General features: G+C 45.7%; 1 protein-coding gene across 3 annotated transcripts in view; it reads right to left on the bottom strand.

Annotated features, from left to right (window-relative positions):
• ADAM19 (ADAM metallopeptidase domain 19) overlaps positions 1–26,877 on the bottom strand; it is an 81,606-nt gene that overhangs the window by 17,416 nt on the left and 37,313 nt on the right. For all 3 annotated transcript variants that reach the window (XM_014842714.3, XM_070517146.1, XM_070517147.1), the window contains 8 exons: positions 18,514–18,706; positions 17,790–17,855; positions 13,201–13,272; positions 9,465–9,631; positions 7,485–7,569; positions 6,656–6,795; positions 4,552–4,729; positions 1,990–2,079 (listed from right to left, as the gene is read on the bottom strand). In XM_014842714.3, coding sequence (XP_014698200.1) covers positions 1,990–2,079; positions 4,552–4,729; positions 6,656–6,795; positions 7,485–7,569; positions 9,465–9,631; positions 13,201–13,272; positions 17,790–17,855; positions 18,514–18,706 — 991 coding nt within the window. The remainder of the gene's footprint in view (positions 1–1,989; positions 2,080–4,551; positions 4,730–6,655; positions 6,796–7,484; positions 7,570–9,464; positions 9,632–13,200; positions 13,273–17,789; positions 17,856–18,513; positions 18,707–26,877) is intronic.

Raw genomic sequence — 26,877 nt, 5'->3', positions numbered from 1 at the left:
ATCTGCAAATACAATACAAATATAAGTACACATTCACCCCTAAACATCTACATGTATACCCATGTGTGGATACACACACACACACTAAACTAGCATTCACACAACATCTTTGAACTTACAAAGCACTTTAGCAATAATACATCTCCATTATTGAGCCAGGCACCAGGCTGAATACGTTACACATATTTGTCTCACGCGATCCTCACAGCATCCATGAGATAGACACTGCTATCTGCCTCATTCTGCAGATGCAGTAACCTATCAACAGCACACCTTGGGCAAATGGTAGACTGAGCTTCCACTCGAGTCTTTCAGTCACTCTGGGTGGTCAGTGTTATCAGTACTCTTCCCATTTTACCGTTGAAGAACCTAGGGTATGATGGTTAAGAGGCTGCCCCAAATCACACAGCCGAGGCTTGCACTGAAGGCCTCAGACTCCAAGCCTCATCTTTCCCCACACACTTCTCTCTAGGGAATCCCTTCTGAAACTCAAACTGAAATCCTGGGATGGAACGAGACGAGTACTCTGCTCTGCATGCTTATTCTCAGGCCTTGGTCTGAGACTCGAAGGACCCGACCCAGCACAGCCTCCCAGGGGGGACGCCGGGTCTGCCCTTGAGTCAAACCAGATGGCGTTCTAGTTCACCTGAGCCAGGCAAGGAGAGCTACGTCTGAGTATAGCACTCACCCTTGCTTCTGAGTGACTTCACGCCACCCACAATACGTCCCCCCAGAAGACAAGCTGAGAAGGGGCCATCTGAGCAGCTTGCTGAAAGCACAGAGCCTTGTTGCAAGGGTGGGCATGGGCAATGTGTAGAGGTGGAAGCCGCCAGATGCATCTCTCCATCCAGGAGCAGGATGGGGGAAGAGGACTCACCCTGGAGCCAGCCTGCCTGGGTTCAAATCCCAGCTCCTTAACCAGCAGCGGGGTCTGGGGCAGCTTCTTAACCTCTCTGTATTCACGCACCCATAAATGGGGATAACAACCCTCTCGTGGGGTTGCTAGAAGGCATGAGTTTGAATAAAACATGTGAACAATATCTGGCACATAATGAGCACTCAGCAAGTGGCAGGTGGAGCACAGGTCCACAGTTCCTATTCAAAACCTTGGGGCCAGATGGGCTTCGGACTTTTCAGATTTCAGAAGGCAGACAGTATACATATGTGTGCACATATGTGTATATACACATGTACACCACACATGTATATTACATAAGCCCCCAGCAAGGCCTGGGATTACACTTTATAATCAAACACATTAATATTTCTGCAAAGAAATATAAATGTTCACTTTAAGTCTGTGTGTGTGTATGGTTTTTTTTAAAGTCTATAATTAGTCTCATGGCAATTCAGGTCAAATTTTGTAGCCAAATGAGTTAAAAAAAATTTTTTTCAGTTTTTAGAACTTTCTGAATTTCCAAATCGTGGATAAGAGACTGTAGGCTAATAGTAAAACCTGTGGTCATATCTTCCACATCAATATTAAGAGCATGGGCTCCAGAGTCAGGGAAACCTGGGTTAGCCCCTTTCCGGCTGTGTGATCCTGGAAAGGTCACTTATCCCCTCTGAGCTCCAGCTTCCTCATCTTAAATGGAGGATAATAATATACATCTCATGGACTTTTGTGAAGACTGAATGAGATGACATATATAAAATTTTCCACACAGTGCTTGGCATCTAATAAGAGGTCCACTAATCTTGATCAAATTTATGATGATTATTATTATAAGCTCCAAATAAAACCAAACCTACTCTCTCAGGACACTTCTTCTTTTAAAAAGAAATCTCCCATCTCCCAGGAGTCACAGCCCCCTGGGATGATGTCAACTCAGCAAGGCCCAGTGGAAGAAAGAGTAAACTTTGTTCACAGGGCCTTTCCAACTTTGATGCCGTCACTTCCCCAGGATGGAGCCTGCATCCCAGCCGTCACCCCCAGCTGAGCTTTGGGTTCCAGGTCAGACCCCGGGCAGGGGGAAGAGGGCCCCTTACCTTGCAGTGGTGGCAGCAGGATCCATGGGCACACTCCGCCCCTTCTCTCAGGGTGCAGTTGGAGGCATTGCAGCACGGGTTACTACATTCCTGGGGAAGCAGGGGCGCGACGTGAGCCTCTGGGGCAGCAGGGCAGGGCGACAGGAGTCTGGGCAGGGTGAGGGCCTTCCCTGTCGCCCGCATTTCCCCGTTCCTGCCCTGCATGCCCCTGGATCCCAAGTCCCCTGGAAGTCTTTACCAAAAAAATCACTGCATGGCATTATTGTTAGGTAATGTGTATTTATCATAGAAAATGGACAAACGCATAATCGTCAGTAACACCACAACGTTGAAACAGCTATGATTTGAGTGTGGATATTTTTCCAGGTGTTTTCCTCTCCACATATACAGACATATACTTGTTTTACAAAATTGCAATATCCTCATTGCTTTTTAACTTAACATGGTATGCACATTTCCCCTTGTAACCATGTATTCTTCTAAAATATGATTTTTGGCATAGTATCACACCATATGGAAATTCTGTCTGTCTTGTCCCCAACAGAACATCCAGAGACTCTGTGTTCTACAGCTGCCCTCCCTCGCCCGACACTCCCAGGCCTTGCTGCCCCGTAAAAAGTGGCCATCAGGAGTAAGGGCATGCTGGAACCACCTCCCTCCAAACACAGTTTATGTCAGCTTCCTGGCCTGCTTCCTCAGACTTCTTTCACTACCTGCTGCTCTTCCTCAACCCTCACTGGCCTGGATCTTTTCTGAATAGAAAGTCTCTACAGAGTTCCACGCTCTCCTCTCTTCCTTCCTGCGCTATAGGTCCTGATTTGTTAACATACGTGAGATTTACAAAGATGATGAGACACCCTAATGACTCTGAATGTCCTTATCACACTCCTACTCTGTTCACAGGCCTACCCATAAACCATTTCATGACAATGGTTTGAGCTCCATGCACAGATCCATCACAGCCTGGTGAGGCGGGATTATTCCAATTCACAGATAGGGAAATCGAGGCTCAGACAAGTCCAGTGCCTGGTTGAAGCACACGCCTCACAAATGTTGGAGCCGAATTCAAGCCATTTTTGCCTGGAGCCCACCCCATGCTTATTAACCATATCATAACCATAACCACGTCCAGGGGTCTAGCATGGCACTGGCCAACCACAGATACCCATCCGCCTGTCTCCGCTAAGAGAAGGAACAAGAACACTTTCCTTCCACTAATCTCCCACCACCCTGGGCTCCAGGCAGACATGTTCCTTCCCTTTTAACATACCATGTTTCTTCCCATCTCAAGGCACAGTTCCTCCCCGACCTGAAATGTGCCTTCTCTCCTTGTGTTCCTCCCTAACTCCTAACTTTGTCTTTGGATATGGGGTCAGAGGTCATACTCTCATCCAGTAGGGTGGCTCCCTTCACACCACATATACTCACTCATAGCCCTACATCACAGGTTGCATTTATATACTTTGCAATTAATCTGGTCAGTGTGTGTTTCCTCCACTAGACTATACACTCCACAAGGACAGGGACCACATCCATTTTTGCTATCCATTCGATACCTAGCATGCAACATAGCACCCCACACTCCTTGCATATGTGTTGAATAAGCAACTGCTCCAAATATAAGCCAACTTGCTGAGCCCACTCATGGGCTGCTCCTCATCCCCACTGGGCTCTCCATGATAACACCACTCCCTCCTTTCTGAAGGGTCTGGGCTTATCCCTCTGAACTCCTGGTGGTGGGGGTGGTGGAGTCTTTAAACAGTTCTTGTTTTATTATGAAAGTTCTATGCTGGCATTAAAAAAAAAAATCAAACCACAGAGAAGGTTATACAAATAGCCTTTTCCACATACACAGACCCTCAATCTCCCCCCATCCTTTACTGTTACTCATGTATTCCCCCCAGATTGTTTTGCATATGTTAGCCCACATATTTTCATTCTTCAAAAAATAGAGATGAAACTATCCAGTTCTGCTTTTTGCAGAACAACACACATCTGTTACAAACGACAGAGCTCCGCTGCGTGCTGGCCACACTCATTCTGAAGACAGAAGGAAGGGAACAGCTCCCACACAAACAGTTCTGCTCCTTCTTCCTCCTCGCAGCCCTTTCCAGGCCTGACAGTACTTCCTACATCCCCTTTCAATCATCTCTTCTCCAGGCTAAACAGCATGAGCTTGTTATTTTAAGCATCCTCCTAAGGCCCAGGTTCAAGTTCATATATCCGGCTCTGTGGCCTCCAGAATAAATTCGGTGCAGCTGGAGGGCCAACGAGGCCAAATGGGGAAGAGACTGTGGTTTCTGGTTAGAACAGATGCTCCCAAAGAGAACGCCACCTTGACTTGGACCTGAATAGTGCCAACCTCAAACTGGGAGAGTCGGCAGAAATGGTCCATGTTTAAGGCCTACTCTCCACATCTGCTTTATGATGGGGTCTTTGATAGCCATGTGTATGTAGGAAATGCCTACGACTAAGAAATTTTCAATTGCATTCTTTTTGACATTGAGATTGTAAACCAATGCATATTCTTCCCCTCCCAATAGCATTGCTGTGACACCTTACCTCTTCCTCCCCACAGTCACACTCTTCCCCTTCTTCCAGGTACCCGTTCCCACATCTCCGGCCACCATACAGCGTCCTGGTATCTGGCATGTTGGAGAGACACATCCCACCACCTGATTGCAGATACCTGTCTAGCTCCTTCCTGTTGCATCCATTGAATACTCGGGGGAAGGGATGCCTGGCAGAGAATAAGGTCAGAGTTAGTTGGGCGTCTGAGCATCAAGCAGCCAGAAGAGCCATCAATCCTGCTGCCCATTAGGCTGATTCCACCTGGACTCAGACTCCCACAGTCAAATGCACATACATTCTGCTCCCTTAGAACATCACTGATACATTAACTTACAATCCTTTCTAACCACCCCATAATGTTTGGGTTTCTTTCCCACCTTCTGCATGGAGGAAGTATTTGAAAATCAGAAGTAGCACTTTCTGCCATTTGCATGAAGGAGTTGCAATAAATAAAGGGTTATGAGTATGATACAACAGGTTTCTTGAGCCTTAGAGCTGAATTAAATACCAGCCAACCCAAACTTTTCCTGAAGCTGATATTAGATGGAGAATTTCTTGGAACAGAGGACCAGGCCAAAAAAGGCCAAGATCATGGGTTTAGCTTCTTCATTGGACCAGTGATTTGATCTCTGTTCTAAGGATGGAGGCAGCACTCCAAATTCGACCAGCCAACTCACAAATGCATGGTCTTTATCACAAGGGTATGAATGGTCCTGGGTCCCACTGTTGGGAAAAAGAATCAAAAGTCATACATTCCCTGGTGGCAAGATAGTACCACCATTTGGGTCCATAAAGGGAGAATTATCCTGATCCCAATTCTCTAAACCAACTAAAGCTTACACACAGGGGGTTTCCTTCAGTTGTCACAAGGAATTTTTTACTAACAATTGTTAAACTACTAAAATGTGTGAATAGTTTAAAAACAAACTGGAGTAGTAATTAACTCTCAACCATTTGTCTACAAATATGCTTTTTAGATTGGGAGAGAAAGGGGTAGACTTCACAGTGGGCTCATAGGGATCTGAGCATGACCCGTGAGCCATCTTTTACATATCACAGCTGACAGGTGACAGAAGAACACTGGACACTGCAGCTCCAACAAAGCTGCATTTTCTCTAAGAAGTAGAAGCAGGTCCTAATAGTCTGGGGTGGGCTCCCACCATGACGCTTTCCAAAGAGTGACTCAGGTCCTGGAAGAACTCAATGCTCTCTGCTGTCTGAGTCCAGACACTAAACATAAGTCCTCTGAATAAACTCCAGAATTCTCTTTCAAAGGCTCTAGTTTAAAAACCCCTCACAACTACAGGCAGATGCTGCTGCCTTGTCCTTGTTCCTTATGGTAAACGCAGCCTGTGAATTCCCTGAGGAGTCACCCTGGGGTGTGTGGATGCTCCCCTTCCTTTTCCTTGTTCTGGATGCTACGTCAGCACTTTCAATCAAGCCTGGGACATAACAGCACTCATCAAACTCCCTTGACAAGGAGAGATTAAGGGTTTTGGCTGTTATCAAAATGGTCCTTATCAAAAATTCACGCAGAGAGGGGCTGGCCCAGTGGCGCAGCGGTTAAGTGTGCACGTTCCGCTTCTCGGCAGCCCGGGATTCGCTGGTTCGGATCCCGGGTGCGGATGTGGCACCACCCGGCAAAACACCATGCTGTGGTAGGCGTCCCACATATAAAGTAGAGGAAGACGGGCACAGATGTTAGCTCAGGGCCAGTCTTCCTCAGCAAAAAGAGGAGGATTGGCAGTAGCTAGCTCAGGGCTAAGCTTCCTCAAAAAAACAAACAAACAAATAAAAAATTCATGCAGAGAAAAAGATACAGGTGGTCAGGCCAATTTTACAGCTGAAGATCTTAAGACAGAAATTAAGTATATCCAGGGTTCCACCAGCACCAAACCTCTTGCTAGAAACCTAGTGCTCCTTCCATACATTTCCTTTCTTGGTCCCCTTCCAGTGTCTTTGTTGTCAAAGCTGCATTTCCCTCCAAGGCCCCCAGCAGAGGTATAGCAGAGGCTCCCTGGGGCCGGCTGGGAGGAGCACATGGGTTGCACCGGCCTCATATGCTCTGCCTTCTGCACCTTCCTATCTGACTCACCCAGTGGCAGCTGCCATGATGCACCCACCGTCGGCCGCGCTGGCTGAGCAGCAATCCGCAGAATCATGGCTCATGCCAAAGTTGTGGCCCATTTCGTGGGCCATGGTGGCAGCCACACCAATGGCATTCTCGGAGTGGTCCTGCTCAGGGAGAGAGTTTAGGTCAAGAAGACAGCTCTCCCTACCCCCAACCCTGCCTTTTCTTTAGCCAAGCCTTGCAGCTCTGCACTGATTCCATGATCACCGTGCACACAGGCTGTGATAAAAGCCTATGCTTTTAAGTACCATGCTGCGACTGCTGATACACAGGATGGATACAGAGGGGTGGACAAACAGATCACAGCAGCCTCCTTGATACCTAATTCTCAGGCTAGAATTGAATAGTCAAAACACTCTCACAAAGTCAGAGAGAATTTCAAAGGAAGGTAGTAATTTCCCAATCATGACTTTGAGACAGGCTCTTGTTTCATAATGATATACATAACAACACAAGACCTAGAATAAAAAACATTTTTTATCTCTGTTGTCTTACTACTCCCCAGCCCCTGGTTTGGAATATACGAGAGATCTAGTGATGTATTAATGTAATCGTTTCAGGGTTCTCCTGAGCTTGAATATCGGGGATTAATTACAAATAAATGAAAATTCACCCCTGGCTACCTCCATCTCTTAGAACTTTATGACTTCATTTTAAACAATTGCCCTTTTTGATGTCAAGCTTTATTTTTTTCTGCAACAATAAATATAAAATTATTTTTTACAAGATGATATCCTGTCTTGTGAGGCAGCTTTCCGCCTTCTGCAGCATCAACATACTGGCTGAGACTCACCATGTTGACGCCTCCAGACTGGTACACGGAGCACATGGCCATGAGGGGGGCCAGGCCGATGGTGGTGCCATGGAAGGACATGCCCCTGCAGGAGGGAGGGAGAGAGGGTGATTCGGATGGGGGCTACACGGGCTGTTCCAATGTGCCCAGGAGCAGGTGGCCATTATGGTGTTCCCAGGCCCCACAGACATTCCCAAGGAGAGAGGCCCTGGTATTCTAGCCTAACTGGACAACTTCCAGGTCACCACACCTCTCACTTCCTCTCACCTATTCTTTTACTGCTCCAAAGAAACAGAAAGAGAGAGCAAAAGGTCACTTTTCCCCACAATATGCCCATAGCCCCATTCCCTGGAAGGAAATGGGCAGGGCTTGCAAAGCTGCATCCCATTCCTGCTGCAGAGGAAAAGGTCAGAGGGAGGGGTAGAGGGAAGGGTGGCACAGGTTCTGGTGCTGAAGTGAATCACGCCCACTTCCGCCAGCTGCTGGGTTCCCATGCCACATCCCTGGCTCTCTGGTATGTGTATTGGAGTCGGGTGGGGGGATTGGGCAGCAGCTGTAGGGGCTGATGCTTCATTCCCACATCATTCAGGGGCCAAGGAAACAGATGTGTCCCATCAGGAGCCTCACAAAGTGCAGCTGGGTACAAGGATGAGCTGTTTCTGCCTTTGTTTTGCAATTGTGATCCTAATCTGCCAACAGCCAGACCTACATTCCCGCAGTTTAACACATCCCTCTCTGAGCTGTATATACCCAGGGCAGGGGAGAAGGAAAGAAGAAAATACCAGTGTTTCCATGCATGCCACAAACATGTACTTCACTGGAAAGATCTATATGGAAATTCATTACGTGGTACTTTTATATTTCCTCCATGTTTGTCTTCTCATCTGAACCACGATACCTTTGAGAGCCAAGACTCTCTTATTTATTTGGGGTCACCAGAACTTAGCATAGAATCTGACACATAGTAGGTGCTTAATAAATGTTTGCTGAATTCAAGGCAGACTCTTCTTTAGGGAAACAATCTGCAAAGGAATATGCAAAATACATTCAAATCTAGATGAAGCCCTACAGGTTATTTCATCAACTGAGACACGGCTCTGAGGAAGTCCTTCCCAAAGCAGGACAACAGGCTTCCAGAATTTAGGTAACCAAAACCTCTTCCTGCGTGAATGTAGTGCCATGAAGTAACCACGCACAGACCAGACTTGGGGTACTTCCAGGCTACTTCCCTGGTTTCTTTTAAAGAGTAAACAAAGGTTTAAATGATTGCTGATTCAGAGAGATATTTAGGGAACAGAAGGAAAATGATTTTATTACCTATATGCCCTTGGTTGTAACTGCCTCAAAATAATAAATACCAGATAATCACCCTCGGGGGACTTTCAGGAGCCACCATGACCCCCAACAGTGTCTATTCTTTTCTCTCCAGGATTAAAGAAACTCCCACCCACCCCCAATGTCTCCTTCCACTGAACACATGGTTCCTGCACTACCTGCCACTTTGACTATCTCGGCTCTCATCCCTGAGCCCCTGGAAATGCAGTGAAGGACCACCCAAGGAAGCCCCTCTCCTGCACCTGCTTTGAGAGCTTAGCTCACACACTAGAACAAAGCGCCGAGAAGATCACGATGCGCCCCTTAGAAAGTCTGTTTCAAAGAGGCCCATGAGCAAGAGCCAGTCACTTCCCAAACACACCCCCAAACATTTCAGACATTCAACATCTAAGTCTATTTTCCCATCTAGGTTGTAAACATTTCTTGGCACTGTTACGACTTGTAGGCCTTTTAACATTTTCCGGGGTGTGCTGGGTACAGAGCACAAGTCTGAGAATTCCTTGATTACCTGGACCAGAGAGGCAGCATGGCCTAGGACAACCAACACTCGACACTGGGGAAAGAAAGGGGCAGACAGAACACGCACTGGGGGCAGGGGCTTTGCAGCCAAGGCCAAGCCAACACACATGGAAAAAGGCTATTTACGTGATTAATTGTGCATTGTCATGGTTCTTCTGGGTGAGTAGTTTGCGCCTCCAACTGAGAAATGACCAGAGAGTAGAGTACGGGTTCTCCGAAACTTCACACATGTTCCCATGAGTCCACACTTCCAAGCCCACGAGGGCAATCCGGATGTTCAACGATCGGTAAAACTGAAAGCACACAGAAGAGCCACAGCGTCATCTGTCAACATCACCTGAGATTTACAAGGCCCTAAGTGCTCAGAGCAGACACCAGATTGCTCTGCTGCACGTGCTGCCAAGGGAAGGAGACAATAGGTGTTATTTACCTTTTTCAGAAATGGGAACTGAGATCCTGAGAGAGATGCACAGCATTCTAGTGGCAGAGCTGGCGTGACTTAGCTTAGAGAAAAGACTGAGATAGGACATAGAGTTGCTTTCAAATATGTACAGAGCTCTCATGGGGAAAACGGCTCACTGTTGTTCCACATGGCCCTGAAGTAAGGTTCAGTCAATAGGTAAAACAGACAAAAAGACACATTCCATTTTAAAATAGGAAAAACACTTTCAAGTCAAGCTGGTTGTAAGTAAGCTCAGAGACAAGCCTTGCCATCGTCTGTAATAAGTACCCTTGGTCTGACTGTCAGGGATGATTATCCCTCCCAATTCCTTTCCTGGTCCTTATCTTTTTCATACTTGTCTACAATGTTCTTTCATATATGAATTTTTAAAAGCAATTTTATTGAGGTATAATTTACATAAAATCCACTCATTTTAGATGTACAGCTCAATATTTTTTAGTAAATTTACCAAGATGGTAAATTTGGTATTACGGTAACGAGATCACCATAATCAAATTTTAGAATATTTTCATCACACCAGTAAGATCCTTTATGTCCATTTATATTTATTTCCCATTTTCACTGCCAGATTCTGGCAATCACTAATCTAGTTTCTGTCTCTATAGATTTACCTTTTCTGGACATTTCCTATAAACAGAATTATACAATATATGGTCTTTTGTGTCTGGCTTCTTTCATTTAGCACGTTTTTGAGATTCATCCATCTTGCAGCCCATATGAGCTTGTCATTCCTTTTTATATTGCTGAATAGTCTTCTATTGTATGGAGACACCAAATTATATATGGATACATTATTGTAAGACGTCTCCTACTCATTTTGGAAGTAGATGGGTATAAATGATATACAAGTAGATAGATATGCTTACTCTCAGAAGTTTCCTTCTCCATCACTGGAGGTGTTCAGGCTTTGGCAAAGATACCATAAACAGGTTGCAAGCATTAGACTGCAAGGTCCCAAATAACCTTCAGGATTCTGTCCAACCTGGAGATCCTGAAATTCTATAAATGAGACCTGACTCTTGGGCTCCTTAAGGCTAGAACTACATCTGACCTTGATGACACGGGATCTTTCATCTCATACACAAATAAGCAGGAAGAGGGTTCTCTTTAAAGCTAAGTACTGGAAGGTCTAGGTTCAAGAAACTCTTTGGCCTAGCCTAGAGATTACTGAGGCAGTGGCTTTGAAAAAACAAAAGTCACATGTGAACCTAGGTCACCTGAGCAGGAGACACCACCTTAATCCATAAGTGACACGTACTGCCCTAGCTAAAAATAACAATGGTAACGCCAATGTTTATCAAGCACTTGCTATGTATTAAGCACTGAGGCTTAGAGAAGGTCAGGAACTTGCCTGAAGTCTCAGCAGGAAGAATGTGGAGCCAGGGTTAAGGCCCAGATTGTGAGACCTCAGGGCCTACACATGATCCTACACTGCTTAAGACTTGGCATAGTTATACATCCAGAGAATCAACTTGCCTCCAAGAAACTGTGGTATGAGATGGGCTCCACGTGCAGTGAAATATCAGTTGATTTCAATGGAAATTTTGATTTTCCTCTTTTGTGCCAGGTCAATCATTACAGAAAATAAATGGTTTGGATTCCAATTTGAACTGGCTTGACTAGGAATCTTTTTAAGGACTTAAACTTGGCTTTTTCACAGTTAAGAAAAAACACTTTGGATTGGGTTCAGGATTCAGCAAATTAGTGCAGTTCATTCCAGTTTTAGTTCAACAACAGTTCAGTTCGAGTAGCTGGGTCAGCACGCCTCAGAGAAGTGGATTCGCCTTCCTGCGCCCCAGCTGGGAGGGACTAACATCAGCCGCTGAGAAGAGAACCATGACTGCATCAGAGAATGGACCAGCCAGCAAGGCTGGGGCTTCACGTGAGGACTGGCGTTTGCTGATGCTCTCTTCTCCTTCCACTTCTCATCACACCCTTGGTTCTATCACCCAGACCAGCTGGACAGTTCATAAAGGAGAGACCTAGCCAAGTCTCCCACCTGCTGCGTCTCCAGAACAATAGATGTCACGTGGGTGACAACAGTGTCTGCCTCCTGTAGACACCCTAGGGAAAAAAGCTTTTCTTGTTTTCCCAGATGTTGAGTGTTTGGGATGTGGGATAATTTAGATGTTATTGTTGATTGAGTTAGAGCTAGAGAGAGTACTAAACTGTGTCCCTGGAGTCCTTCCTTCCAGGAAATGCTAGTGTTTGACTTTCACCTGTCACTGACCACTGACTGGTGTTTCCAGAGCCATCTAGGGCAGAAAAGAACCATATGGCATAGATTCTCCCACCTGATGACTTCAGAACACCACCATTTGCTTGTAAATCCCTAAAAAATACTTAAGTTCTCTTCTTTATCTTCTAGTGTTTAGAAAAAAATGACTTCCCCTTTAGACCTGTGATGCAAGAATCCCTAACAGACTCAGAGTCAAGCTTCAGAAGTTCCGAGTGCCCTGAAATTGTACAATAAATGTTACCAGATTCTCAAAGAGACCTGTGACCCCAAAGATGTTAACATCTACTTTTTAAAACTATTTACACTAGCCTATCAAGAGGCTACTGTCGTTCTAGGTTACCTATTCTACTGCATTTTGCACTATAAATACCCTCTTTCATATAAACACTATATAAATAAAGTACTCTCAAGTCCCGGACCAGCCTGTTCTAGTAAAATTCATGAATTTGGGTATTTCTGAAGAACATGTTTAAAAGGGTCTGACCTAGGAAAGTTAACCATCCGCACCGTCTTTCTAAGAGAAAAGAAATAATTTCAGAACCGTTTTACAGATGAAGACTACTCTGATTGGCCCAAAATAACCCACCCCTAAACTTTTAAGGCTCTCTACCTTTCCCATGCTGAACTACCTCATCCCCTCCTAAGTCACAGAATTCCTTGGTTTTATACTTGGAAGGAACCTTAAAGAACCTTAAAGCATTCTTAAACTGGGCTCCTCCATGTCCTAGGTTCCCCAGGAGGCACTGCAGGGGTGAGGGGAAGGGGTCAGAGGACAGTACTCTGGGTCCTCACCCCTGCTTCAGATTAGAGCAATCTGTTTTCATCTGGCTTTTATATTAGACATTGGCATAAGATTTCATTTAAAAGAAGGATTCCACCAGAAAAACAAAAATAATCAAAAGCCATTGATTCAGACCAACCCCTCTATTTTGTAAATTAACAAAACAAAACTGCAACCCAAAGAAGATAAGTTACTTGGCTAAGGTCAAAGTGAGGGCTTTGTCATGACCACTCTGAGCCTCTACGGCATTATTATTGTCTCAGAAACTGGTTGCGGCAGCCATTCCATTGAAAGGCAACTCAGGTGCCACGTGATCTCCTATCCTTCGGCCCCTGAAAGGTGCTGGCACCTTTCCCACAAAGTACACACCTGGTCTCACCTTATCAACGTAATTGGCGATCTCCATGAGCTTGTATTTGGTGGCATCCTGGTCTCGTCGATTCTTCTGAAACTAAACGGAGCAAGCAGAACTGGGTGAGACTCCAAAACCCCTTGCAGGACCCCTCCTGTGCCCCATTACTTGTCTTTGAATTAGCTTTTGTCTTCTTCCATCTTCTATGAGCAATCGTTTTTATACAACTGTCTCCCCTACACACAGAGTATCAGCTCAGCAAGGGCAGAACCTGGGTCACATCCATCCTGGTATCCCCAACTACTCACTCAATGCCGGGCACAGGTTGGGCATGCAATAGTTGTGTAGTGAACTGAATTCTCTTTCTCCAGCCCTTGAAGTCAACCTTGTTCATCTGTCCTTCAAATTACATGGCCTCTTGCAAACTCCCACTGGGACTTAGAAGAGGGACCAATCCAATCCTTGCCTTGGTCATCACCCCAACATGAAGCTACCATCACAGGGATCTCATGAGGCCTCCCTACATGTGATCAGTCAACATTGGTCAAATTGCTGTTGAATGCCTGCTTATGTGCAAGGCATTGTTCTTGGCACTAGGGAGGACACAGAGTGTGAAATCCTGGTACTAGCCTAGGGGAGCTTCAATCAAAACAGAGAGAGGGCCAGAAATAACAATAATGGCAGATTCCGTATTTAAGGAGTATACCATTGAAATGAGCTGAGAAAACGTGCACAGAAATAACTGCAATTAATAACTCAGATCGATTGGCAGTGCCTTCTACAGTGAGAAGAATTCTGAGACTGAATGGGGCTCGGCAGCAAAGAGTGCTGGGCTTGATTAGAAATGTGTGGCACGGGTACCAGGAGGAGGACATTCAGTATGTAGCCTCACATTTATCATTCCTGCTTCAGAAGGGTAGATCTCTTTCAGCTCCAACAATGAAAGAAAGCTTCACAGTGTAAAGATAAAATTTGCTACAACTGCAACCTAAATTTGCAAATGATGAGCATTTCCTGCCACTGCTATTCTTAGAAGGAATCTGGGTAGCTATCTGATTTACCTTTGTTACACGCTACATATGTCATTTCAATTCTAAACTTTCACGTCCATTCTCCACCACATCCCACAAGAATATCCAAGCAAGAAACAAAAAACAAATAAAACACTCTAAGATATTTGTTGGGATGGGGGTGTGTTCCAGCCATGACATAGGGAAGAAACCCACTGTTTCCTATTCTCCCACTGCTTTTGGACTTTCCTGGGCTTCCTTGGAACTGCCACTCATAAGAACTGTCAATTATCTCACTTTCACCGTCGCTTTCTACAGAGTTAAATTCAATGTAAGGCCCTGTGACTTACAGTTTTCCAAGGTGCTAATCCCGAAATTTCTCACTATAGAGTCACCTCATTTCTAAATTGGTCTCATTGCACAGAAAGTGTTGCAGCATTTAGTGAATATTATTGAACACATTCAGATTTCCTTGTCTTTCAAAGACATTAATTCTGTCTTCCAATGACTGCCTGATAATCCCCCTGTAGTTTAAGGAACGTATCATGTTGGCCAGAAGAATCTCAAGTAGGAGTCAGAAAACTTTATCTGTAAATGGTTTTATTGTAAATATTTTGTAAATTATAAATTTATAGATCTGTAATTATAAATTACAAATATTTGTAATTATTTACAAATATTGTAAATATTTTGGACTTTGCAGGCTTATTTTCTCTATGACAACTACTCAACTCTGCCACTGTAGCTCAAAAGCAGCCACGGACAACATATATGGCAGTAGGCATGGATGTGTTCAGTAAAACTTTACTGACAAAAACATGTGGTGGGCTGGATTTGGCCATGGGCTGTAGTCTGCAGACCCCTGATCTATAGAAAGGAACATTTCAACCTTACACTTTCTAGGGTGACACAGGAAGTAAAACCTGGTGTGTCATCTGGCCTTTCCCAACTACCCCACGTTCTGTCCGTATCATGAAAGTCCTCTGCATCTCTGTTTTTACAGCTATCCTGTCCCCTACAACATCTAACCTTGCTCTTCCCCCACCTGCATTTCCTGTTTCTGCTGAGGACTGAACAAGCTGAGAACCACCCCAGGCTCTCCCACCCACGCCCAGGGAGTGAGCAGCTGCTTGGGCATATTGACTGCTGACACCTTTCTCTCTAGGCAGCAACACTACCCGTGTCTCTGCTCCCCGTATTGAGCTCAGAACCCAGAGGAGGAGCCCGGCCTGTCTCAGCACCAGGCTGTAAATCACAGATAAGGCAGCCCTCCTCTTCCCTGTCTTCCCATCCTCTCAGATTAATTAATTGTCAGGAATACATTTCTGCCTGCAGAGGATGAGAGGCCGCTGGAAGAGGGAGCGGGGAGGGGTGCTGAGGAGGGCGGGGATTTGTGAACCTGTGAACCCAGCCTGGCCTATGATGTCCCTCCCGCTCCAGGAACCATTCAAAGTCCAGGACCCTGAGAAATGAGCACGTTCCCTAGCCACCATGCTGCATGAATCATGCCCTGCCGGGAACGCCTGTGAGGGTGTGCTGAGGGCACTCTCCTCTGGAACAAGAAGATGGCTCTAGGTGACACCACAGTCCTGGAGGCACCTTGGGCAGACACTTTTCTCTTGGGGGTTTGTGACCCTGGAGGTCAGGAGACTGAAGATGCCCAATCCCTACCCTGCCCCCACTACTCCAGCTTCCAGAGACTCACACCCAGTGGGTGTTAAAACCCTGCACCAAGATTCCACCGGGGAGGGTGCAGGGTGGAAGGGGAGGGTCCCCGCACCTTCACATTAGAGCAGCTGCGTTTCTATATGCTTAGCTATCAGCGTCCCAGGAGCTTTCATCTGAACAAAGGATTCTGTGGCTGGAAAAAAAATGGCTCAAGACCACTGTATTAGACGATCTTAGATGCAAAGCTTAAAAGGAAAAATGTCCTGGAGTCAGAGGAGCTCAGCTTTCTTCCAGCAGCCCTCCCAGCACAGGTGGTCCTGCCCAGCAGGGGCCAGTGTCAATTACCTCCTCCCATGACCATAGAGCCTCCTTGGCTTTTAAATTAGCTTCATATTTTGCCCCTCACACTGCTCCCCCATCCTACACACACACCAGTCTTTAGAAAAAAAAAGAAAAAAAGAAAAGGCTGCTGGAGAAATCAATATCAATGCCAATTAAAAGCAAACCTCTTTTCAAGCAGAACATGATGTCCCCTAGGCCTGGAATGCCCTTTACCTCCACTTGCTGTGCAGTTAACAACTCTTTGTCTCTAAGACAACTCAAGGGACACCTCCTCCTGCCACTGGCCCGAAGTCTAGTGTTCTTTCCACTATCCCGCACTGCCTCCAGGATCTGTGCTTTGGGACTGTGCACTAGGTAGAGCTGCTTCACAATGAGGCCTTTTGGAGGAGCTGGCAACTAAACCATCTGGACGGGGTATGAGAGAACCCGGAGCTGTGGTGAATTTTGTCCTAAGGTGAGCATGCAGTCTTAGAACATGGCGAGTGCTCAGTTCATGATGACTTTCCATGGCCCGAAGATGTGTTTAGTTATGTGGTTGAGTCACTATGTAAAGTGAGAATTGGAGGTAAAATACAGCTAATTTGTGCAAATATGGGCTCTAGGGCCTGAACCCACTCTTCAGGTGTCAGCTTCAACATGACCGCCTCAAAGAAGCTTTCCCCAATTCCCAAAACCACATTGGATCCCTCATTGTCTGCACTCTAATCCTCTATAATAAACTACCTTAGCAGTTATCACACCTGCAACTAGGGCATTTTTGCACTGCTATTGTAAACTCTGTGATGCCAGGGGTGGGTCTGTGCTTGGCACATAACAATAGAATCAAGAAATCATGGATGAATAAATGAAATAATAGAATGAGAGAGATGAGTTTCATCAAATCTTAGAAGCCAAGGCCTGCGAGAACCTGTTTAATTTGAGGAATATGGAAATAAAGGCCAAATAGCTATTCCTTTAGGTCAATAGTTCGCAAACATGCCTGTGTATCAGAATCCCCTAGAGGGCTTGTTGAAATGTGGATTGCTGAACCCCAGCCCCACACTTTAGGATTCAGTGCATCTGAGGTGTGGCCCAAGAATTTGTATTTTCTCAGGTTCTGGAATGCTGCTGAAGCTGCTCGTCTAGGGACCACATTTTGGGAACCAAAGATTTAAGTTCTCATTTGGCACCAATATGATTACAAAAATGGACTCATACATGGGCAAGAAAATTGCATTCAGTCAGATGATTGAGAACACACTAGTAGTGTAAAAAAATATTTTATAAAGTTCTATAGAGAATTCATAGACTCCTTAAGAACAAGCATCAAAATCTAAAAGTCTTCAGACCCAGTCTAAGAAATGTTAATCCAAATAACATTAATTGTCTTCATTTTCTATCTGCTTAATGTATCAAGCTAGAAGAGACTTTTTCTTGTTTTTTCCCCAACTATGTTTAAAATAGCAAAAACAGCCCTTGGTCGGATTTAAGGTCAAAATCACAGGACAAACCGGAAAAAGATGAATGCTTCAGCATTTCCCCAAAGCAGTTTGAAGCCTGGAATGGAAGCTATCAAGAGAATAGTTGTTCTGCTAAAACTCATTGCCTTCCCCTTACCTCTGCATAATCAGCCACGAGGTAAAGCTCCACATACTTCATGGAGTGTAAATCTTCCCTTTTTATCTAAGAAAGAGATATAAGCAGATCAGAGATGTAGAAATGGTGGACTTGGCCTCATTTCAAAAAACTGCTAATAGTTGATAAGCAGTGGACCTCCTTACTAATTTTGTACTTGGCACTAGAGATAGGCCCGGCTGTGGTCGTCATCACCCTCACTACACCTTCCGCCCACCATCTTGGTTATCACTGGAGGCTGGTCTGGGACACTGGGTCCTGTCCTTTATTCTCAAAAAATAACGAGCTAGGATGGTTAGTACAGGCAGAACAGAGGCCAACATACTGTGAGAGAACATGCTGACAAGGAAGTTCCCAAAAAACATTTAAACCACACACCTCTATTTGTGGTATAAATAAACACAAGCATTTTGTGCATATGGTTAAGTGGCTATTCCAAAAAGGAAGGCATACACTTTTTTCTCACATTTTAAAGTTTCTGAACTCAGCATCTCAGAATATTTTAAATGTAGTAGTGTTTTTCCCCAAAACAGTTATTCTATCGAATACAAGGGTATCTCACACTCGATAGTGACTTAAAGTAAAAGAAGAAAGCGATTTCCTCTTTCTTGGCCACATCCCTTTGATTTAGAAATACTCCTGGATGCAAAGGTCCTCAGAGGGGACAAGCCTATCCCCAGACTGACTCCTGCGGTGAGGAACTCACCCTGTGAGGTCGTTTCTTGGTCTGGTTTGTAAACGGAAGGACCCAGTCCCTGGCGGTGGGCTTGGAGTGCTCGAACCCACAGTTCCCCGGGGGCAGCTTGAGATGTTCAGATCTGTAAATTAGGTGGTGGCCCTCGCTGTCAGGGAGGGGCTCGATGATGTAGCTGAGGTTACTGCTCACCATAATCAGTCCTCTGTCGACAGGAGAAATAGAACCTCGGGTCAAAGATCATGGTCCTGGAAAAGTCCCTTGCTCAGGCCTGTTTCCCCATATGCAAAATGACACAGATGATTTTGAATATTGGTTCTTAACCTTATTATGGGGTCATGCACCCTTTGGTGAGAATCTGCTGCAAAGTCAGAGAAATACACATGTATATGAAATGTGGTGCACAATTTCAGGATACTAAAAGCTTGTCGTAGAGAAGCTCAAAAGGTTCTAAAAAGGCCAGACTAGGGACAGTTAACACTCATAAAGGACAGTAGGACCAGGATTCCAAAAAGCCTCCCCAATCCAAACATGGCATATGACAAATAACAGGTCGAAACTTTATGGACTCAGAAAAAAACAGTATGGTGACTGGAGAAAGAACACTGGCCTGGGGTTGAAGAGACCCAAGTTCTGGTCTTAGCACCAACATTGAATTGTCAAATGCTCTTCAACAAACCTCTTAAATCACTTTGAGCCTCAGTTTTCCCATGTGTAAATGCAAATGATAATTTACTAACTTAATGGGATTCTTGAGATAATTAAATGGGAAGACAAGTGCCTTTGTGCTTTAAAACCAAACCTAGAGGCATCACTAATGGCCTTCCTACCAGCCCCAACTTCCCTAGGTGAGCAAGGCAGCCTTTTGGTGAAGCGACAGCCACAACCAAGCATGTGGGGCCACTTTTCTCTCAGTTATAAATGCTAGCGTTGAACTCAGAATATGTGTTCGTTCACTATATTCTTTCACTCATTGAGCCCTGACTCTGCACTAGATGTGATCTAGACATAATCCTTCTCCTCGAGTAAGTCAGCCCACTGGAGGACAGACAGTCATTCATTCCACAAATATTTCCTGAGCTCCTGCTATGTGCCAGGCATCATGCTATTGGATGACATCTATAAGGATGGAGTAGTGAACAAGATAGACACAGTGCCTGCCCTCATGGAGCTTAAAGTCCAAACATGGAAGTAAATCACTAGGGTGTATAACAGAGGCAGCAAAAAGGTTTCATCACCACTAACACAGAGGGATTGGAGGCAGCTGCCTTGAACACTGCATCAACGAGGCTTCTGAGAGCTTCGTCTGGATGGGGAGAAAGAGTGCCATGACTTACCGTCAATCACTATCACAAATATCAATGGAAGGGTGAGTAGGGGCCCGTGTAGCAGGTATCTGCCGTCCGTGATACAGTGAGATGAACACTACAGTGAGGGAAAGTCCTCAGGGCTCTGGGTGAGGAAGAAGCCCAGCAGCAGTATGTGTGCTCCAAAACCTCAGGCCCTCATCCATCCCAAGATTTCAAAAGCAAAAGTATCTCCAAGCCAGTCTTTGCCACTCCAAATTAGCAAGATGCCTCTTGTGGCTTCTCGGCTGCCATCCTCTCCCTTCACCCCTCGGGATCCCTGCCCAGGTTTTGCCCTTTGGGAAGCGCCTGTGATGCTCTCAGGAGAGACAGTGCCAGGCTCTGATCAGCAGCAGCCCTTCCTGGAATCCATCCCTGGCTGACCTCATTCCAGTGCCATGGAGCCTGACGACTTCCTGGCTGCCTCGCCCAGGCTGACGCAGCAATCCCGCGTCAGCCCTTCGGCGGGACAACCAAGGTGCTCCCTGAACGGCTAGGGGTGGGAGTAGGGCAAAGAGCAAGGGTCACATCTGCTCCCAAGTCCAGACAGGAAAGGGCAGAAGGCAGAGCTGCTATGGGCATCCTGTTCCCAAGCTATCTTCTCATCTGGGCTGACCAAGTTCCCTTCCGTCACTTCAATTTCCCCCAATGGCTACAAATGTGAATAGAGAGATGACCACAAACCAGCTGATGGTTTATGTGTATCAGGTTGTGGCTGCGGAGATAACACCCAGTGAATGGAAAGTTCCACATAGGGATTGGTGAACGTTCCAGTGTAGTCGACTGGACAGCACTTGAATAAGCCTCTGGGCCAAATAGAGACCACACAGAAATTTGGTGCACAGTGAATAATAATCATGGTGGCTATAAATTATCAGGACTTTACTACGAACCAGGCACTGATGCTGAGTATTTCATTATTCACACCAACTTTTATGATCCTTACAAATATTATCCTCTTTATACAAACAAGAAAACTAAGGCTCAGTAAGGTTAATTAACTGACCCAAAGTCACACAGGCAGTAAGAATCTAAGCAGTCTTGTCCCAGGTCCCTGCCTCAGTCACAATAGCCCTGTAGAAAGGGTCAGAAAGACATCTCAGTCTACAGATGGTTACCAGTGACAGGCACCAGCAACTCTCCTCTGAGGTGTGAATGGCTGTTACCCAACTGGCCATCTGAAGTAAGACACCCGCTGGGAGATAAGAAGGCAAAGGAGGCATTCAGCCTCCTTTCCATTTTTACATACCACTTTTTGGGAGTTAACCACAGGCCCAGCACTATGCTTACAACTGTCATTCTTATTTCATTTCCACATCAACACTAGAAGGCACCATCATGAGTCCCATTGTATAGATGAGGAAACTGAGCCCCAGAAAGATTAAATAACAAGCTCTCATGGGTATCGGGAGCCAAAGATTTAAGGTCTGGGAGATTCTGGACCCCACGCCCTTAACCTCTATGCTATCAGCCTCCATCAGTGAGTTCCAAACCCATGTGTCAGAGATCTCTAGGATCAGAGCTTCCAGAGCTATTTATTAGAATATTCTACCGATTATATTAAAAATACAGACATAGGAGCTATGGATTCTGTAGGCCTGAGCATCTGCATCGTGAACATGTCCCACGGTAGTTCCCTGCTCAGCCACACTCAGCAACTTTGGCCTGGAGCCCAGGCTCTGCAGCAGGAGGCTGCCTTTTCACAGAGCCCCAAGCAATTCCACTTCAGGGAGTGGGCACATTATACTTTGAGAAACACAGGCTCACAAGGACACTGAAGGTCTTTCCAGCAACAGGATTCTGTGGCAGCTCCCCTCCCTCCCCCTACTGTGGCCCCTGGTAACTCACCCCATGTCACAGATGCAATCCTCCCAGACTGCCCGGGATGGAGGATAGGCTGGCACCGACCCCAGCACTCAGAGAATGTCCGAGAATCTAGTTCCTGGGCCCCCCTCCATCGCCATCCCCAAGTCCTGCTAGCTGCCCTCCCCTGAGCACCCACCAGTCATTTATCCTTCTAGCAGCCTCTGTTGATCTAATTTGCTAAATATTAGCACTGGCAGAGCTCAGCTCGGGGCACGGGAGGAGGACCCAGGAGGCTGGGTGGCCGGGACCTCACACGCTATTCTTTGTTCTGCTCTGCATTCTATTTCTCATTGTTAAGAGCTTGATACAAATGAAATTGTACAGAGGAATCCTGGCGGGGCAGGCCAGGCAGGCAGCGGGGCAATTCATGTTTAACCCCTGACTGACTAACTGCAGGACTCACCCAAATGCATCCTTCAAGGAACTAGGCAAGAACCACTTCCTGGGAATCTGCCCATTCAGAGCTACACCTAAGGGGACACATCCCACATCCCCACATCCAGAGCTATCTTAAGAGGTAACCACCCTGTTCCCCTTCTTTCCTTCCCCGCTAATCTGCATCCAAGTGAGACAGAGTTACAGGAAACTTCAAAGGCAGCCGAGAAGGGAGGAAAGAAGGCACAGAGGTGATGTGCTCCCTCTGCGATGGGGTGGCAAGGCACAAGAGGCAAGTCTGGGCTCAGGGGTGAGACACACCTGGATTCCAATTCTGGCTCTGGTTTCTACTAGCATTGTGTAAGTCACGAATGCTACCATCACATGGGTTTGCTATGATAACCGACTGAAGTAATGGGCAATGTTTACTAACAATCAAAGTCACATTTTAAAAGAATAGCTAAGAGTCATTGAGTGTGTATTAGACACTACACAGAGTGCAAACATTGTATTCAGTAGGCATTCAACACATATGTATTGAAAACCTGCTATGTGCCAGGAACTATGTTCTAGACAGGCGGATGCAGCATGATAAAAAAAAAAAAGCCCTTCTCTCAAGGAGCTGGCACTCACCACCTAATGTAAATCCACCAGTGACGTCACTATTGTTTTCCTCATGTTATAAGTGAGAAAAGTGACGCTGGAGAACTGAAGTAATCTGTCAGGCTTTAAACCAGGAACTGTCTGACTCGAGAATCTACACTTGTCATGACTTAACAGTACTGTTCTATGAGGGCTTACTCCCCAAAGTGCCTGACACAGAGGTAGCATTTATTATCTATTCTGCTCAAGGAAGGCCAGGTGTTCAAAGAGGAAAGGGCCATGCCACTCCTTGGCAAAGGGGCAGACAGGTATGCACTGGCTGCGTGCATGAGCCTCCTCCTCCTGCACCGGGCGCCCGGTCTCACTGCAGCCCAGAACTTCTGATGCTCAAGGGTCCTTTTCATGGTCTGATCTACCTTAACATTTCAGACGAGAGGAACCAAAGCGCAGAGGAAAAGGAACTTGCCCAAGGTCACCCAGTGAGTTACTGTTAGAGCCAGGGGCAGAACCCAGTCTCCCGATGTCCAGGCTCACTACTCCAAGGTGGGGCCCTGACTCCAGCCCCCACTCTCCACCCTCGACTCGCAGCCTCCTGCACCGTGAGCACCATCTACAGAACAGAGTAAGGCCTGTGGGAGGCACCAACCCCACCAAGGCAAAGATAAGGAGAAATTGAAATGAGGAGCAGAAAGCTCAGAGACCACACAGCCAGGAGATGTGGAGGTAGATCTCAAACTCAGGTCCCTCGATTCGAAATTCTGAGCCCCTTCCAGGCCATCATGCGCACACTCCCACACATTCTCTTACATTCGTTCTCAGTCTGATATCGTCTCTCTCACGGAATCTAAGTCCAGGAACCAGGGAACCGGAGTGAGCGTAGGCCCCTGAGTTTTGAGGACAGAGCTGCTATAATATGAGTGATGCATCAAATAGATCACTACAGATGATTGATCGTCTATCTTTGAAAGACTTTCTCTGTAATTAAACTTGCCAGACATTAGTACACAAGATACTACACAGCCATTCAAAGAATGAGATAGATCTATGTGTGCCTAAGACACAACGTTAAGGTGGAAAAAAACTACAGAATGTTTTGTATAGGGTAATCTCATTTGGATAAAATATAATACATCCATACACACACACACGTATTTCAACTGCGAATACCCCAACAGGGATTACAGATCTGGAACAGACTAACCAAGGAAGGGTGGGACAGGATAAAAATCCTTCACTTCTTTTAGTTTTACACTCCTGTATTATTTGAATGTTTAACACACTAATTAGTTATGTAATGATAACTTTTAATAAGCATTTTCTTTAAAAATGAACAACCTACCAATCAGGTTAAAAAGAAAAAGGGTTTTTACTGCAATCAATCAATACTGCTCTTGCTGATAGACAGTGAGCTAGGAACACACACACACACACACACACACACACACACACACACAGAGCATCTCCCAGAACCCACAGGTTCAGTCAAGGACACTTCATCCCAGCACTATGTAGATTTCTTCACAAATAACCATTGCTCCTAACATTTATACTGTGTGTTAGTTTGCAAAGCATTTGCTGCATGCAAGAAGTCATGAAGACATTTAGAGGCTGAGTCCTTAATCAGAGATGGCTTGGAGGGCATGGACACTCAACATCCCTAATGAAATGGCATGCCGTATCTTTTTATTGGTGTATTCTATAGGTATCCATGGCCACCACCTAATTCTCAAAGGGGTCAGTGGCCCAAATAAGATTATCAAGCACTATATTACATATCTCTGTTCTTTTTTTTGCAAGAAATATTTCTAAAAGGATACACAAGAAACTGGTAACAATGGCTGCCTCTGGGGAAGAGGCATCTGGAAATCTACAGGGAAAAAGAGACTTGCCTTTCACTGTATACTCTTTTGTACTATTTGAATTTCTTTTCACTATGATCACTTATTACTTCTACCATTAAGTAGCCTAAAGTATTGCTTTGGAGAGAAGAGGGGCCTAGCAACAATCGAGAGACTCAGCTGAATTCCTCTGTATTTGTATCATCAGCCTGAAGATCCCATTTGGTATAAATCCTACCTATTTTCTCCAATCACAAGGAGCATGTTTCCAGGAGAGAAGCATAATCACTATGGAGATTTTCCATTGCAGCATCGCTTTATGGGTCTTGGGGGGGCGACTTGACTGTTACAGGGGTTTGAAGGCTTCTGCTGCAGCTGCTCCTTCTCCAGAGTCTGAATCGAGCCATCTGGCATGCATCTCCAGCTCTTAAATCAGTCGGGCCACAGACACCCTCGGTTTCTTAAGGTGTAGTGAGAAGGCTGGGAAAGTAAGGTGGGTGGACGCCGCCAGAAGGAAGTGTGCAAAACAGAAACACATGGACAGCTCACCCGGTTTCCCCCTGTCAGCACGGCTGCGGGAATGATTTACAAGAGGCCACGCTGAGTTCCCACTGCTCCAGACCAAGGGGACAGAGGAAGAGGCAGGGAGAAGCAAGTCACACCTGCATGTTCCCTTTCCTCCTTCTTGGGACAGACATTGTTTACTTGCAGACTGCAGGTGGTGGTGGCTGGGCTTGTAAACACCACTGGGAGGCCAGTTGGCTTGGCTCAACCAAGTCACTTGAGCGGGAGATTTGGAGCCACTGTTAAACGGCCTCCCAGCCAAAGCTTGTTTCCTGCCTAATTCCCTCTGGCCAACTCACCACGGAGCCTTACAGAGGAGACATGTCCAAGTTTACAAACAAACACGTGGCATCTGCAGCATGAGGAGCCTTGCATTTGCATGTGAGCCTGGCTAAGTCTTAGTGTGGTTTCACTGTTATAAGATGATACTGATCCTGTACATCTGTTGAGTGCTGTAGGGTCAACACAGCACTTAACACTCTCACCACACCTATCATTGATGCCCACTGTACAGATGAGGAAACCGAGGGCTCAGAAAATGACTTCTCAATGCCTATCTTTCTTCTACCTGTGTAGGGCATGGGTACAGAGTAGGCGCTCAGTATTAATTTGTTGAATGAAAGAAACAATCATTGAATGAATCAATTGACACAGAAGAAAGGTACACAGTGGAAACACCTCCTACCGGCTCCTGAGATCCACTCGTGTGAATATTTTCTCAATTCTGCCTTCAGTAACACCATATTGACAGCTTTAAATTGGTCATGGTGGGAGTATTTTTGCCACCATACTGGAAGATGCTACAAATCAGGGTGCTTTTTTCCTTTTCCTTTTTCATGGATCCAGTTTATCGACACACTGGGTATAGGTACCACACAACATAGGCAACTAAAACCCAGGCAATTAGTACAGGCAATTAGGATACAGGTTTTTCAGATCATCCTCTCTTTCCCAAAAGGAGAGGAGAGTGGGAAGAGTCTAAATAAATATTTATTACTTCAACATACACGTGTAGATCCTATCACCTGCCAAGCACTAGGGTAGGCTGGAGGAGAAGAACAGATATTTGAGATATAATTCATATCCTCAAGGAACACACATTCTCAGGTACAAACTATAAGGTGCGCACGAATCACCTGGGGATCTTGGTAAAATGCAGATTATGATCCAGTAGGTCTGGCTGGGACCTGAGAAGCTGCATTTTGAACGAGTTCCCAGGTGATGTTGATGCCACCCCGCTAAGGGCCACACCCAGGAAGCAAGGGTCTAGGAGGTTACTGAGTGCTCCTATGTGCCAGCCAGTTCTAAACATTAGGTATCTACAACAGTCAGTCCTCACGGTGCTAAGGATATTCTCAACCACGTTTTACAAAGGAGAGCATCGAGGCCCACTGTCCAGCTGGTAAACTGCTACTGGCTCAAACCCAGGTAGTCTCGCTCAGAGAATGGAGAGTCATTCTCTTTCCAACATGCCACCTAGTTGGAACTTTTCAGTTAATTTTCTGTCTTGAAAATTCTCCTTGCTTCTCCTTTCTCTTCCCACCAGCTGCCCATTTCCTTTTTCACCACCTACAAGTACTTCTACCAGAGAAGAGCAAAGGACAAGTGGGAATAAAGGCTCAAACTCATCAATTTCAAGAGTCTGAAGCTGGCCTTCTATTTTCTATATTTTGAAGCTTTGACATCTGGGCCTTGTCCCTCCAGGGTTGGCCAATTCCTAGAGATAGTAAACAACTCACCAGTCAGCATGCCTTTCAAATGCAGCTCTCAACACCTGGGCCACG

Source organism: Equus asinus, chromosome 9 (genome assembly GCF_041296235.1).
Source record: "Equus asinus isolate D_3611 breed Donkey chromosome 9, EquAss-T2T_v2, whole genome shotgun sequence".
NCBI lineage: Eukaryota > Metazoa > Chordata > Mammalia > Perissodactyla > Equidae > Equus > Equus asinus.
The sequence above is the reverse complement of the archived record's forward strand: the minus strand, read 5'-3'. Positions and strand labels throughout refer to the sequence as shown.